The following is a 16045-nucleotide window of genomic DNA, read 5'->3' as shown; positions in this document are numbered from 1 at the left end:
ACTAATCAGTTTGGCTTCAGGAGAGATTTGTCTTTTACAATACATATGTTTAGTCGGAATTAGTTCTGTCTCACAGTTTTGTCACCTCGGAGGTGTGAGAGTCTTACCTTCACTTAAATTTCAGTTTGTAAACATGTTTGTTTATTTCCTTCTTTGAGGCTCGAGGTCAAAATCGTGTGATGAGTTCTCACTTTTCCACGCTGACGTGTGCACAAATGGTTATAATCGTGCAAGTTGCATTTGATCTTGGGGTGTACCAACTCCATGACAACTGCTCTTTAGCCATTGATGTGCTCAGTCTGCGTGTGGAAAATTCTCAGTAAATCATTGGTGCGATGACAGGAGGTTTTAACACTTCAGAGACATCGACTCTGAACTATTTATGAAGATGCAACACCTTGTAGTTCAGCTGACGTTATCCTCTCCCCAGCAACACCTTAATGGTGCCAAATAAAAATTCCATGTGGAACTGTGTTAGTAGTCGAACTGAAACTAAGTGAACTGTTAAATTAATGTAGAATATTCAATATCTGTTACAACATTTGTGATTTAAATATATTTTAGGAAATTGTAACAAACACCTCACATTGTGGCTGCTGGGATTAGAAAACAAGCCAGTGCGTCTTCCAGCATGTGGACATACTTTGGTACTTGTCTGCAGTGTTGTGGAAGTTAGTGAGAACTCGTTTATGATTACAATCACTCATTACTTTTACTGTAAATTAGTGGGGATTTACTTCCTGTAAATAAAACAGGAACACGTTTAACACGCAAAATGACTATTGCATTCCATTTAATGTTCTCCCTCAGTTCGGCCTGCCCTGATGATTTGAACTTTGCTGCGGTGTTTCTTTCTTATGTTATCTGAGGTGCAGTTGATCAATTCATTTGGTTCCGCTAAAGCTCCACTGATTAGATGGAGGGAGATACTCTATAATCTGAATGTTAACACTTTGTGGAAAAAAAGTGGATTTATGATCATATGACAATGAGAAAATGCAGCAACAAAACAGCTGAGATAAAACACCCATATGCAGGCAGCTCTTATTAAGTGAAGGGATGATATTTATTTAGGGCTGCAGTGTGTTGCAGCAGCAGCATCACTTTAGGGAGACTGGAGAAATCACCAGGCTACAGGATCCTTATTTGATCAGAATCAGTAGTGAATGAATTGTGTCTTTCATGCAGCAGTCAGAACCAGAAGAGCAGATCTACCGTTGCATAATATCCAGATGCGGCCACTTGATGAGCCTAGTTTACTGGGATTCTGTATTAAAGCATGCTAATTGGCATGCTCACGTGAATTTATTGCAAAAGAGTTTTGTGTGTATGAGAACCTGCTTACACAATAACAATCAGCTTGTATCATTTTTTTTTTTAAAGATGATTGGGCAAAAGGTCTAAGAAGTTGTACAATAATATATCTTATCATCCTCCCAGTATTTTAACACAGTATATTTCAACACATAGCATACTTCAACAAACTGCATATAAAAGAAGGCCAATGTTCTAAATGGATTGAGTGAGTTGCTAAGCACATCTGTGGAACGCCATCAGTGCATCTCATCAAAAGATCAGCTTCAGCACGTGTGAAAGCTTTAATAGCATCATATAGTGACTAACGTAACATAACAGCTCAATGGTGTCAGGAGGGAATAAACAATCAGTAGCCTCAACTCACTGTCGTGTTACACTAATGTGTCCCCTCATCGGTCTTAACTGAGCGTCTTGTGGGGCACACCTGACAATTCAGCCAATCATGTTCATTGGTCTGAGACAAACCTCGTTTTTCACGCTCAACAAAGCACAATCATCTGGAAACATGGCCACGTGGTAACAGATGCCTCAGGGCAGTCCCCTACAAACTGCCTGGCAGGCTACGGCAGGCTGATTACAGCCACACAGTCATCAAACTGTTAAATTATAGTACACTTTGTTTTTATTGCTGTTTAGAACCATCATAGCTGTCACATGCAAATGGTGATGACTATATCTTTTACCAAACTCCTCATGTGCTGGAATGAAATACAAGCTACATGTTGTCTTGCATGATTTGTCCCTTTGCCTTCATAGTTAAGCTGGATATTTTTTATTTACATTGATAGATTTGAAATACATTGGCAATATTGCCATAGTTACCTTAATACCACAACTTTATCTAACGTTAAGGCTGAGAGTGGGCTCAGCGAGCTGAGACGGGCGGCAGCTTTCCACCAATAAGGACCTCACAGAACATCACTAGTTGTAATTACATTACTAATCTCACTATCAGGGCCGCCCCTGGCCAAGTGGGGGCCCTAAGCAGGATTTTATTTTGGGGGCCCCCTTCCAATAACATAATAATAATAATAATAATAATAATAATAATAATAATAATAATAATAATAATAATAATAATAATAATAATAATAATAATAATAATAATAATAATATTACAATTACTAACGAATCAAATGAACAGCCTCTATCAACAGTGGAACAAGAACTTTACAGATGCACACGTCTGAAAAAACTTTGTGACATAAACAGTTTATGCCACAAAGTTTTTTCTTTTTTATTTCAACAACATCCCACCTTCAAGTGAAGCACGAGCCTCTTCTTGTTTGGACTTTTTCTTCCTTTTGCTAGCTCCCAAATCGTATTGACGTTTGGAAGCCGTCTCTCTCTCTCTCTCTCTCTCTCTCTCTCTCTCTCTCTCTCTCTCTCTCTCTCTCTCTCTCTCTCTCTCTCTCTCTCTCTCTCTCTCTCTCTCTCTCTCTACCTGGAAACAACTGCCTGCCGGCCCTTCTGACCGCTGATTGGTCAGATGCTGACGCTTCGCGCTTTCAATCATTGCGTCTCTTTTCTCTCTCTCTCTCTCTCTCTCTCTCTCTCTCTCTCTCTCTCTCTCCTGCCTCAGGCTGACTTGGTGGCGGTGCTCTACGCACCTCTCGGCAAAATGCACGCGCATCCTTTGCACATTTGCAGAGAATGATGATACTTTATTGATCCCGAGGGAAATTCAATTCACTTGCACAAAATGGGGCCCCCCATGGATCGCGGGGCCCTACGCACAGCGCGTGTTCTGCGTGTAGAGAGGGGCGGGCCTGCTCACTATAATAATCAGTTTCAAGCTTGTTCCATCCCCAAACCCTTGTTACTATACTACAGTATGTTATCCCCAACACCATCTGCGTGTGTGTTTTTGCATGTAACCTGACAGCGAATCGGTTTTTCACTCTTTCCATTTTGGGCTCACACTCCACCCCTTTAAACAAACATTTCCTTGTTGCCACATTACCGAGACGTCTCATGGAAAAAACGCGTCACGCTGAGCCCAAGACGTAAGCGTCAACTCAAGTGACACAGACAGACAAATGTGTGTGTCAGCATGCTTATACTGCACTCTCTATACGTGTACATGCACACACACACACACACGGAAAAGATTGAAAAAGAAACAGAGAGAGGAGGAAAAATGCTCCTTCCCCTTCCTCTCTGTTTATCCTGGCACACAGCAGACCACTTGCCTCACAAAGCAACGGCAGGAACCAATCTTCTTAAAGTAATTTGCAATCACTGTGGCTGAAAAGGCCTCTCGCATCAATGAGCTTTTGTAAGACATTTCATTTCAAAGTTGAAATGAAACGTTATTCTCGAAATGTTTGCTGCCAAATTTCAGGCTGGAGTCCTCTCAAACACTCATTTGATTTTGATGAATAAACACTCGAAAATATTATCATTTCACTTCCTCATTTGGCTTCTTGGAGGGATCGTCACGCCTCCCAGTTTCATTGTTGCATGAATGCATAATATCTTTCATCCGTATCTGTTTGTGTTTGTGATGCACTTTCATTATCCTTTTTGTGCACTTTTAACAGCTGTGTGAAAACAGTTCCCGCCCAGGCTGGTTCTGTGAACAGATTATGGGAATTGGGAAACTGTTATGAGACCAGACGGCTAACAGTTATCAGTTCCTGCAAGTACAGTTGCTCAACTCAGTGTGACAAAAGCATCGGCCTTTAGAAACCCTGCAGTTCTAAAAACAGAAACTCAGCTACAGACATGTATAATACCACACTCAGGGTAGGGAAGGAGTGGATTGATTTATTGCTGTTGTCAAAGTTAAAAAAAAAAAAAAAAAAAAAGAATTAAAGACAAACTTTGCAGCCACAAAAAAAAGTAAGGATTTCAGCTTAAATTGAGTCGATTTCCATCAATCAATTAGAAATGTATTTGTAGAGTGAATATAGCCTCAATTGCAAAAAAACCCCAAAACAAAACACAATACTTTTTTGTGACAATCATTGCTGTGATATAAGTCTTCACATAATGGACATATAAAGACATCAGACTGCTTTTGGAATACTTTTGGTGGTTTTTGAATTTGTGAAAACTTGCTGTGAGATGTCTTTGCATGTCTGAGGTGCTCTTTACTGCCCCCTATTGGCCATTATGGCACACAGCGTTTAGTCGGTCGAATGCTCCGTTCTAATGCCACTAAAGTCCTGTTTCTGCAAAAAGAGTCCCTCATTAATCCTGAAATAACTCCTCCTACCAGCAACATGAATGAGCCAACACTGTACAGCATTATATTTACTATTTTCAGGTGTCGTTTCCATCAGCTATTTGTAAAGAGCTTTATTGACTAAACTTTTATTTCTGTTTCAGTTAAGAATCATGATAAGATTGTAACATTTGTAGTAGTTGAATTTGTTTTTTGGTTTTTGTTTAGTTTTTTTCAAAACTCGTGAGAAAAAAAAGTTGTACAAATCACAATGTATAGTATAAAGAAAAGAAAATCCATTGGTTTGACTGGAAACATGTGAACACAATAAGGGAGGGCCAACAGAGCATTATTTCAGATTGTTTGAACAATTAATTGAAAGATTTTGTATTTATTGACTTAATATGTATAATTGTTTGTATTGCTGTTCCAATATTTTTTAGCAGTACACATTTTTCCTTATACATTCGATGGCACTCTTTGCAGATAAACAAAGGTTAACAAATTTATACGAAATATCAAAAATTCTTATTCAACTCCCCGGAGCAAATGACTAAGCTACTCACCTAAAAATATTTATTTCCAACCAAAATAACTTGGATTTTAAGCAACAAAAGAAAAACCACCATGTCATCATGTAACAAAAATAATTTTCAAATATTTTTATTTATAAATGGCGAGATGAATATGAATGTGGAGTTCAACAATACAATTAGTAAAAGAAATTATTAATATACATTTTTTTTGCTGTAAATGAGGACCCTACTTCCTGACCTTGTATATGCTGATGAAGGAGTAGACGAGTGAAACTTTACAAGCTATAAAATCTCAAAAAGAGATCTTTTTTTGGGGGGGGGGGGGGGTGTTAAAACATATGAGAGGAAGAGACCACAAATCAATTCTGGCAGATTAGCTGAAAGGTTGATTGATGAGCTCTGTCTTTGTCACATAAACCGAGTTTGTGGGGGGAAAAAAAAATGTAATTAAGTAACGTCAAAGTCAAAACAGTATTAATAACTGCTGTCAGGTTTCCCGATTGAACACACGAGTTTGGTCATTAAGTTCTCGAGGTTGGAGCAAACAAACTTCATTCTTATTGACATGTGATATAGACACATCACGGTGATTGATATGAGCTGTCACCAGCATATGAATGTAAAGCAGGAGCAGTATGGCTAATCCAGACAGCCGTCTGTTGTTATTCTTGGGCTCTGCCCGTGCAAACTGATGCAATGTGACAGCGTTAGAGGCTCTGTGGCAGTTTAATGTGACAAAGACAGACAGCTTCACAATCGATAAACTCAGGGCACTAACTCCTAATAGTTTGCACCTGATCCATAAACAAAGCAAAACAAGCCAGCTTTGACACTTTCAGTTTTACATTTATGCCTTCAAGACAATACCACTATACAGTTCGTTTCAGCCTCGGTCGTGAAATAAACAAATATAATACAAGTCACTCAGGCGCGTCCTGAGGTTAATAATACAAATCAAATAAATGCAGTAATTGGAGGAAAAAGTTTATGTTCTTCAATCTACTCTTTCCTGATTATAGTTTCTAGTATAATCAGGGAAAAGGAGTTTTCAAAATTGTAATTATACCAAAACAACAACTTCAGCAAAGTTCTTAATTACCTTTAAAAATCATGCTAAACGTAGAACAGATAATAAGTTATGAGTGTGAGATTTGTCTTTCTTTTTTCCCCTCCATAATGTTCAAAGATGTATAGAGTTGTAGCAGTGGTGAATGGGGATGGGTATCAAAAACTAGTATTAGGTTGATAAAAATTTAAATCATGTCTTTTAAAGTTTGATATCATGCTGGTTTTAGTCTCTCACCCGTCCGCAGACACAACGTGAGGACACATGATGAGTGCGCATTAGAAGAAAAGAGGACGGCACAGAGAGACACAGCTGAGTGGAGAAGTCATCACGGAGTCATGAGGTCAACGCACATTAGAGCAGACAGGACGCTGTGGAGATATGGAGTGAGCATTGCACAGTCTGTAGGACACCATGGAGACACGGGGTCGGCAAATATTAATGCTGAAGACGTGAAGTCACCGCCGATTAGAGGAGGGAGGATGACATGGAGACACGGGGCGTCGTGCATGGCGGAGGACACTTTGAGACACAAGGCCAGCGCACAATAGATCTGAGAGTGAGACATGGAGACAATATGGTGGATGCAAAGCACAGCGAAGAGGACATAATGGAGACAAGAGATCGAAAAACAGGAGGGCCGACACAATAAATCTGAAAGGGAGCCACAGAGACACAATGTTGGAGTGTGGAGGACATGGTGGAGACATGATGTCAACACAAACCAGAGCAGAAAGGACAACATTCAGACACAAAGTCAATGTAAACAGCAGAGCTTAGATGACAACAAGGAGACGCAGGTTCAGAGCATGACAGAGAGTGGATGGCAATGTGGAGACATGAGGACAGACAGGATGCTCCGGAGGTTAGCAGACATTATATAGCGTTATAATAACATTATAATAGCTACACTCATCGCTGTCAGCAGGTGCATTAATAACTTAAAACCCCAATAATTTATCAAGACATTGTTTAATGAGAGAAACATTGAAAACTACTTTCATTCCGCTCTGTCTGCAGTCTCTCGTCCACCACCCACCAAACAATTAACAGAAAGAAAAGGAAAGAAATGTGCATAGTGGGGGAAAATAGGAGCGATAATATATTATTGTTATTACTTAAGCTGGGAAGTAAATGCAAAGAGGAGACTCTATTGCTTGTGACCCCACTACACTGCTTGTTGGTGCAACTGAGTTTGTTGAAGGAGCTCAGCAGAGGGTTTGCTACAAAGCAGTTGGAGGAGTCACTGCAGAGCCTCTGTGGTTGGAGGCTCAGTGGTAGTGGATCAAGACTCTGTGATCGCCACACTTTCACTTCGAGGACTCCTTGTTCTTCTTCACACAGAGAACAGTTCGCAGCGACCTTGTCTGTATGTGTGAGATCAGTGTCTTGCCGCAGTATAGATCTTGACACTCAGATGTCTCCATGAAGACACTGTTTGATAAATAAAAAGTCTTCTAGTATCTTGGAAGCAAAGTCTCATCTCTTTTTTTTTTTCTTTCATTTCTATCTTCATCTATTATATTTCAACAATTAAAGTACATTCAGAAACTTAAGGGAGATATTGATGGAGTCTGTTATATTGTTTAAAGGTGTATACCCATCCCCAGTGGAGCACCATCACATATGTGTGTACAAGACAAATCATAGGGCCTGATGACTTGTTGTATGGGGTTTAGTTGCAGCTTCTATTTCGTTTGAAGCTTTGGATGTCTGCTTTTCTCTCTGGCCGTCAGCGATCGCCTCTTCCTGCTGGACAGCGCTCCCACCGGTCGGATCTTCATCTCGGTGAAGTCGAGGGACACCAGGTGGCCCTTCCACGGCTCCCAGTTCACTCCCTGACAGCAAAGCAGCAGATTGAGACAGAAAACAGGTGGAGAGAGAGGAGCAGCAACCACGTTTAGAGACAGACAGGGAGCAGAGAGACAGCGTCTTGTGGACAGCAGACAGGCAGAATGACAAACAGTAATAAATACCAGCCTCGGGCTTCATTTCATGTGAGTACAAACTTGTTTTGACTGTTATTGCATTTCGCCGACAAACATTGCAGGAGACATCTGCAACAGCAATATTATGGATGAAATCTCGACAGGAGCAGAGAAATCCCCCAGCATTTCCTTCAGTATCAGTCTCCTTTAGACATAATAACTGTTGTTGTTACCCTATCAGCCTGGTAAAAAACACTTATGGTTTATAGCTGGTGTGAGAAATGTGTTTTCTTATCACCGCTGATGGATTCTGGCCATTTCTGCTACACCTCAACAACTGTGAAAAAAAAAACAACTACGGGTGGGCTGGAGCGAAGCCGTCTTTGATTGCTGACCAGGGAACGGCCTCCAGGGGGGGCGGATTTTGTTGTCTTGGCACAAAAATGCTTAGCAGCCTTTTCGTTTTATTTATTTTGGGGTTTTTTTGTAATCCTAAAGAAGCAAATTAAGTCTTTAAGGTTGGGTGCAAAGCAACTGTACAGATGTTTGCTTACGACAGTCATTTTGGCCTGCGATTGATTGAAATGAGCAAACACATTAAACCATTGCGGGATCAATACTGTCACAATTCTTTTTGTGGTTTTAGCAAAAAAAAAAAGGTCATTATTATTTAGTTACTCCATCCAAAGTAGCTGTGTATAAATGGATTATTTTCTATGTGGCACTGCTGAGTCACCAAGTTTCTTGCAGTTTCTTAATGGATTCCTAATTACTGAGATCTCCAGTTTTGTATTTCCAGTCCAAACAGCCATTCTTTGTATTAGACTGACTATATGATGCACGTATTACAACATTGGTCTTGCTTGTGCTCGCTGGCTCGTTTTCTAAATGCAGTCCTTTAACATCCTGCATGAAAAGGCCTTACTTTAAATAGTACTGTATAGAGTACATTTAAGATGCACTTGAACCCCGTCTGTGTTTACGGTGTTGAATAATGATATTTTATAAGCAAACTGAAAGCATAATATTTGTGTTTGCTTCACACGAAATGACTGTCAGTCTTTTTCAGAGAATGATGGGAACAATGTGTGTGTATGAATACAACTTTTCAGAGACATGCAGGCGGTGAAAATAATCGACAGAAATAACTGGCGTGGGCAATGATGATGGACTTGCTATCAGTGGAAAGGTATCTAAAAATCTGGATGAGCCGCGCTGGTCTAAGTATCCTCTGATCCATCGATCCCTCTGCTCACATAATATCAGCACCGGCAGGAACAACAAATTATTTTAACCTCTTACACCGACTTAATGAGACTTTGCCATCAGTTCTCATTTAATTATCAATCTATCTTGTAGTTTTAGTTGAACTTTCAGTTTCAAGCATTGGAAGTGAGATTCGCGCAATTAAAAACTGTATCCTCACACGTTCACATTTTTCACCTCAGCAAGTGTGTTTTTTCGATGAATGGCAAAGTTTCTGATGTGTTTCATATTAGAAGACGCCGTTGCTCAGTGGCATCGTGCTCCAGAGGCGACAGAGACGACTGGTGAGAATCTACTCATTCAGGGGTCTCTGAGCTCCTCCTAGCATTCCCAGCATTAAATGTAATATATTTCATTTCTCTGTTCTTGTATCAAAGTAGAATATCTTTCAAAAATCATCCTATTTGTCTAAAAAGTATCAAGAGAAAATGTGGTGTTTGAATTAATATGGACTCATGACAGGAAGGCAGCCATAAATTAATTTTCATCATAAAGGTTATCAATCTATTTTTTTTGTTAAGTACTGTCTGCATTTGCACTGCCTGCTTCCTGTTAGCCTTTTTCAATTAACCTCACTCATTTTTGCCATCATTTTTTACTTTAAAAATGTTAGTTTTCCTAAATAAATCTGCTTTTATACAAGCAGATTATTTGCAAGGTTTTTTTTTAACAAAAACTGTGTGAAATAAAGTTTTATTGTAGAATTCCCTCCTTGTTTTTTCCCCAATTCACCCCCTCAATGGGGTAAAATTACAAAATACTGTCAGTGCCACCTGTTGGTGTCAATGAACAATACCCACTCCCATAAACACCCCCCCAATAAAACAAGTAATTTCTATGGCTCACCACTCATTTTGAATACAAGGTCGAGAGAAATAATGTAATTAATTGTAATATGATAATGTAAATGTATTGTCACACTTTAAGTGCTTAATTAATTTGGTGAATGCTAATCTTGTCAGAGAATGAATCACATTCATACTGAGATTGCATCCAAATCACCTCGGTTTCATCTATTCACACAGCGATGGCTCAGATCTGCCAATGAAAGTCATTAGTGTTGTGTTCAATGATAAAACGTGGACAACACTGTGATTACTGGCTAAACCACTCTGCTGCTGTTTTTTTTTGTTTTTTTTCTGTCCACATTTTCAGCCTTTGAAAGGCCTTTTAATAGCCCACCTTAACATAATTAGATGTAGCTGAAACACACCTCATCACAGGATAATTAGCATTAATTTTTGTGTTTGTGAGCCAATGAACTGCAGGTCAGCGATGCAAAGCTGCGTCCTCACTCACCAGGCTGTGTCTGTTGTCGCCCCACTTTCCGTTGATATTGGCCAGGTGACAGTTTTTGTACCACCAGGCACCGCGGTGGGTCAGGGCACAGTTCCCCAGCGCGATGTCATTATCTGAATCAATGGTAGTCCAAGGCCGGCCTTGGTGGTAGGTCATCGCATCACCTGAGAATTATCAACAAAATAAGGAATTTCAAGTTACTTGTGCAAGAAATCATGATTATTCTGCTTAGATATGTTGTACATTTCATCTGATGGATGTAATTTCATATAAAGCCGAATGAAGAGTGATTCACTGCTGTGGGACAAAATCTTTCAGGTGTATGTCGACACAAAGTCCCATTTGTGTCCATATATGTCTTCCTTCCAAATCCACTTAATCCTTTATTGTGCAAGTGACTATTACGTGTATTCCACAGTAACATTGGGAAGTTATGGGATGAGAGTAATACAATACATTTTTAAACTGTTTTAAGCAACAAGGACCACAGCCATCAAGCAGTTTTATTATGCATTTTCATTTGATTGATTATCAACTTGAGTAGAAAAAAAGTGGAAAATATCTGATGTTATGAAATTTTAGAATGATTCAAGACACCAGATATTTTACTGTTTTGCTTTTTGAGCTAAAATTAAGAGTAAACAAGCTTGAAATGCCTGTTTATTGAATGTAATATATTGAAAATGGATGAAAGTTCAACACTTTGAATTACATTTTGGAAAAAAATTCACTTTTTAACTGCCTTCTATTCAGTGCATTTAGTTTATTATCTTAAATGACATCACATTGTAGGGTGGTAGTATAAAGAAAGTGATCACAGAATTGTTTAAGTCATAGGTCTCCAACATGTAACAGGACTCCTTCATGGTAGCCTACAAGGGTTATGAATTAAATAATACAAATTGGATTTGTCATTTAGTAAACTGATATGATGTTATATTTAATCAAAATTAGACGCATCGGCCCGACTCAAGATTGATCAACTGTTTGACAACAAGCTGTCAATCAAAGATTTGCAGTGTTCTGAAAAAAAAACAACATACAAACTGATTGTATGGGGTTGATTGTTGCTTTTGAGCATGAATTGTAATTTTAACAACTTATTAAGAATTTAAATGAATGTGTATGTTTTGATTTTTATGATACAGTATTGTTGCATTTCACAACTTTTGAAACACATGCATGTGATTTTAAGTTAATAATCAAATCACCTTTTTTGTATTTTTTTATGTTTTATATCTAAAAACAAACATATTCACTTCTGTTTCATGGAAATTCGCTACGTGAGTAAATGCTGTGAGACATGAGCTTTTTCATTTTGTGAAAGTTGTAGAAGGTAAAACATTGGAAACCCCTGGTATAAGTATTAATTAGGGAATTAATCCAATTTAACTCCATGTTTATAACATTACAAGGGAGAATATGTGTTATTTTAGAAAGCTTTACAATCACCATCTTCTGCGCTCATGTTTTCCAAGTAGGAGCGTTTCCCTTCTAACAACAAGCAAATGGTCTGAACATGGAGATGTGTAGATACTGTATGTCGTTGCTGTGTCAGAAACAAATATCCCTCCTACTGTGAGTGCATATATGATAGTGTCACACAGCACCATGAAAGGGGTGTCTAGTTTGAGTTGCCATCTCAATTTTATTTGACAAACAGGGAGGAGATTTGATTGCAAAAGCCTGTATTCACATTCTTAATTATTTAACATATAAAAAAAAAGACTGAAATTCCCACCTGCTGTCCCTCTGTATTTGCCAACACTGAGTTTGAACTTCTGTTTGACCGGTGCGATCTTAAAGTCGTCGTACACAGCGTAGGCCCTCTCTGAGCCCAGGCCCAAGTCGAATCTCACCTCGTACCGAGTCGGAGTGTTGGTGAGCTCATATATCTTATCCAGACCTGAGGAGAAAGGCACACAGAGTGAGAGAGAGAGAGACTCAGCTGTGCATGTTTCACCACCTGTAGAAACTACACCTCCCCACCTATTAAAAAAACAAAAACAACCAAAAAACGTGCTCACCAATCCAGAATTCGTCGGTCATGTCGCCAAAACCCGCTATGTACTGCTTCCAGCGTTTCATAAAGTCCAGCCTGCCAGTGTTACGGCGCTGAAGCACCTGAATGCAGAAAGCACAAGGTTGTTACCAACAGATGTTGCACAAACATTTCAAAACATTTGCTACAGGGTGTTAGTTATCATGTCCACCACAAAAATACAAGCAGTAAATGCATCCAAGTGTCATGACCACCTGAGATTTTCTATTGTATTTTCATAAAGCTCGAGAAAAAGTGATTTACAAAGACTGAGGCAGGGAAAGCTGAAAAAAAATCCTTTTCGTCCCATGGCTTAGACAAGCTATCCAACCTGGATTTGTTTCCCATAATGCAACTGAGCAGCATGTAGGCATCATCGGGATCATTTTTTTAAAAACTTACTTCAGAGGGGATAAAGACATTACACTATGTATTTCACCGGCTGAGTGGCTCTTTGAGTTAATGCTGAATAAAGGAAACGTGACAGTCTTCACTGGTATCAGAGGAGCACGTTATACACAAAGTGAGGGTCTAATTTACCGCACTGCCTTCTTCTGCTTTATTACCACAGTGATTAAAGTTACAAGACCATCACAGCAGCGAAAACATGTACATAAAATACAAGTAAGCAAACTCTCACTCAGTGAATTGCACAAAAATCAAACTCAAAGATGCATTCTTTTGATAACAACCAGTATGTTTAATGTTAAGTTCTGAAACAGTGTGCTTTATTCGAAGTAACTATTACTTTTACCATTATTGATTTTTGTTTTCTCACAAATCCCAGAATGACCATATTGCTCTCCTTAGATCATGTCTGTACGGATAAATGTGTGATTCTTATTATAAAATCTGGAAAGAGGCTTTTTTTGTGTGAGCTTACCACCCAGCCGCCTCCATCAGTGTCCATGTCACAGTAAACCTCGATGGGTTTGGAGCGGTCATTGTTAATATAGATCGTAAAAATGCCACTCTGCATGTTGCCATTCTTCATGATCTGAAGACAGTCCATGGGGAAGGGGTACTGGACACCAACTGAGGAAATAAGAAAAAAACCATCACCACAGTTTATTTTCTATTCATAACATGACGTGACATTTCTAACACAGAATAATAAGATGGTGAATGAGATCCAACTTGGGATAAACTATGATTAAAGCAAAGCCGGTCAAAGCAAAGCCCGTTTCATATTACCTTATGAATACTTCCCCTGTCAATTGAATGAATACATTGCTATGCAGTTTAGTGGTGTGCGCATACTTGTTTTGAAGACGGTCTCCACCACCTTGCTCCTCTTGTTTCCCCGGTATGCAATGATCGTCACGATGTACCTCTTCCCCGTCTCCAGAGTGGATGTAAAGAAGCTGTTTTCATGGGCTCGAAGCTGCTGCTCAACAGTCTGATCACAACACAAAACACTAAATATCACTGCATCACTGTAAGCCAACAAAAGGCTCCTTAAGTTTCTGATATGAAAAAAACAATTCTCCTTGAAAAAGAAAGAAGAAAAACACCAACAGATGTTGAATACTTCAAGTATCTTCTTATTAAAGAGCTATTTTTTGGGGAGGGGAGGGCAGGTGTTTCATTTATGGCCACAAGAGGGCAATGTTTTACATATTTTAACATGCAATTTTGGCATAGATCGTTCTTAGCCAGTCTTCATAATATTCAGAGAATTAGACGTTTTGTTGTTGTTTTTTTTCCCTCATAGACTTTGTTTTTACTCAGTGGATTTATGTGACCACCTTTTCTTCAGGTGTGCCATTTGCCATTTCTGTGATTGTTGCAAAAAAAAAGAATACCAGCTCAATACACTTGATGCACATTAATTCTGCTCAGCTCTTGCAGGTTAACAAGAACATTTCTCAGTGTAATTCGGAGCAGTGCTAAACAACTGCAAACTGCAATCTCAAAAATTGATAATTACACTGTTTAACAGCAGAATTCATGCTGTACCGGCTCATTTAAAAACTGGTCGGTGTATTATTGGATTGATCAGCACCATACTGTCATTTCATTGTATCTTTAACACCATACTCTATATATATACATCATGTTCATCGACCTAATATTATATGTCATATCAATGAACTGATATATTGCAACAGCTTTCAATGTATAACATAAATCTGAATTCTGATGTCTGAATAGAAATCTTATAATAATAAAATATTTTAGAAAGAAAATCCCAAAAAAGCTCCACTACAAGCAATTCTGATGTAATACAACTGAAAGACATCCTGGAGATCCTGTTAAGAATGAAATTGTGTCAGTGTTCTTTAAAAACATGTCTAAAAATAAAAATAAAAATTTGCTATTTGTTATCACGATAATAATACTATAATTTTTCCCTTAGGATCAAATTGCGTTGCAAACTCATACACATTCTAATAGCAGGTGACAGACCTTGTTTTCAATGTATGCATGACCAGCACAACTAATGAAGAGATCATAGTTTTAAAAATGGACCTAGATGTGGGATTAAACTGTCGTAGTGGTGATCGGTTCGAGTGAGTGAGTGAGTGAGTGAGTGGTTGTGTACCTCCATGCTGCCCATTTCATCTCTGTAGGTGAGAATATATCCATCAATGTCAGCCAGCGGAGGAATCCAAGTCAACGCGGCCGAGTCCATCGTCACATCTGTAGCCTTCAGGTCCTTCGGAGAGTCTATGTCTGTGAGCACGAGTGTAAATCAAAGTGGATTATAAGACAAGACAAGGTATTCATGGAATAACTGGTCTGCCCTTTAAAGATCCTCCTGGGTTGAGGATATGAAGGGTTTTGCTGCTGCTTTCATCAGACTGCTTCATACACAAGAACAACAAAGTTGAATCTGTCATCTTTTGTTAGTTTGTGTGAATCTGTCCTATTTCCATTTTTAATGGTGCAAATATTACCATCTTTATTCATTTCCCTTTATTCCTCTGATGAAACTCAATGATTGAATGTAAGGTTTGTCTCGCACCCAAGAGCAGAAATGACCACTACCTGCTTGAACTGTCGCCATCTACATTATTTATATGCTTTAGTGGCTTAATCATGAAACAGACGCTGAAATAATGTGTCTGTCATGGAGAGATCTGACAGCAGAAAACTGGCCAGAAACCTTGTGATGTTTTCAGAAATGAGAGGAAATGTGCTGTGCTGCAAAACCAACATAATCTTCTATCTTCATGCAGGAATGATGAGATCATCTATTCCACTGTAAGCAGTATAAAAGGTGTGAAAATCACTGGCAACACTGGTATGACAAACAGAAATAAACATTCCTGAGAAACCTGCCACGTTCTGAGATGTTGGTTTGAGCCAGTATTCACTGACATATTAATGGTGTTTGTTACCATCCTCAATAAAGTTCCAAATGTAATAACATTCTTGTTTATGTATCCCAGATGATTTGCTCTGGACATAACTGTCCTG

The 16045-nt window shown here is 38.9% G+C and overlaps 1 protein-coding gene across 2 annotated transcripts in view; it reads right to left on the bottom strand.

Annotated features, from left to right (window-relative positions):
* Positions 1-5167: 5167 nt before the first annotated feature.
* tnn (tenascin N) overlaps positions 5168-16045 on the bottom strand; it is a 52420-nt gene continuing 41542 nt past the window's right edge. For both annotated transcript variants that reach the window (XM_080503848.1, XM_080503849.1), the window contains exons 12-18: positions 15168-15298; positions 13883-14021; positions 13506-13657; positions 12609-12705; positions 12323-12487; positions 10582-10745; positions 5168-7926 (exon numbers count right to left, since the gene is read on the bottom strand). In XM_080503848.1, the coding sequence (XP_080359974.1) occupies positions 7777-7926; positions 10582-10745; positions 12323-12487; positions 12609-12705; positions 13506-13657; positions 13883-14021; positions 15168-15298 (998 nt within the window). In that variant the 3' untranslated portion in view covers positions 5168-7776. The remainder of the gene's footprint in view (positions 7927-10581; positions 10746-12322; positions 12488-12608; positions 12706-13505; positions 13658-13882; positions 14022-15167; positions 15299-16045) is intronic.

This window comes from Blennius ocellaris, assembly GCF_963422515.1.
Source record: "Blennius ocellaris genome assembly, chromosome: 10".
NCBI classification, from domain to species: Eukaryota; Metazoa; Chordata; class Actinopteri; order Blenniiformes; family Blenniidae; genus Blennius; species Blennius ocellaris.
The sequence above is the reverse complement of the archived record's forward strand: the minus strand, read 5'-3'. Positions and strand labels throughout refer to the sequence as shown.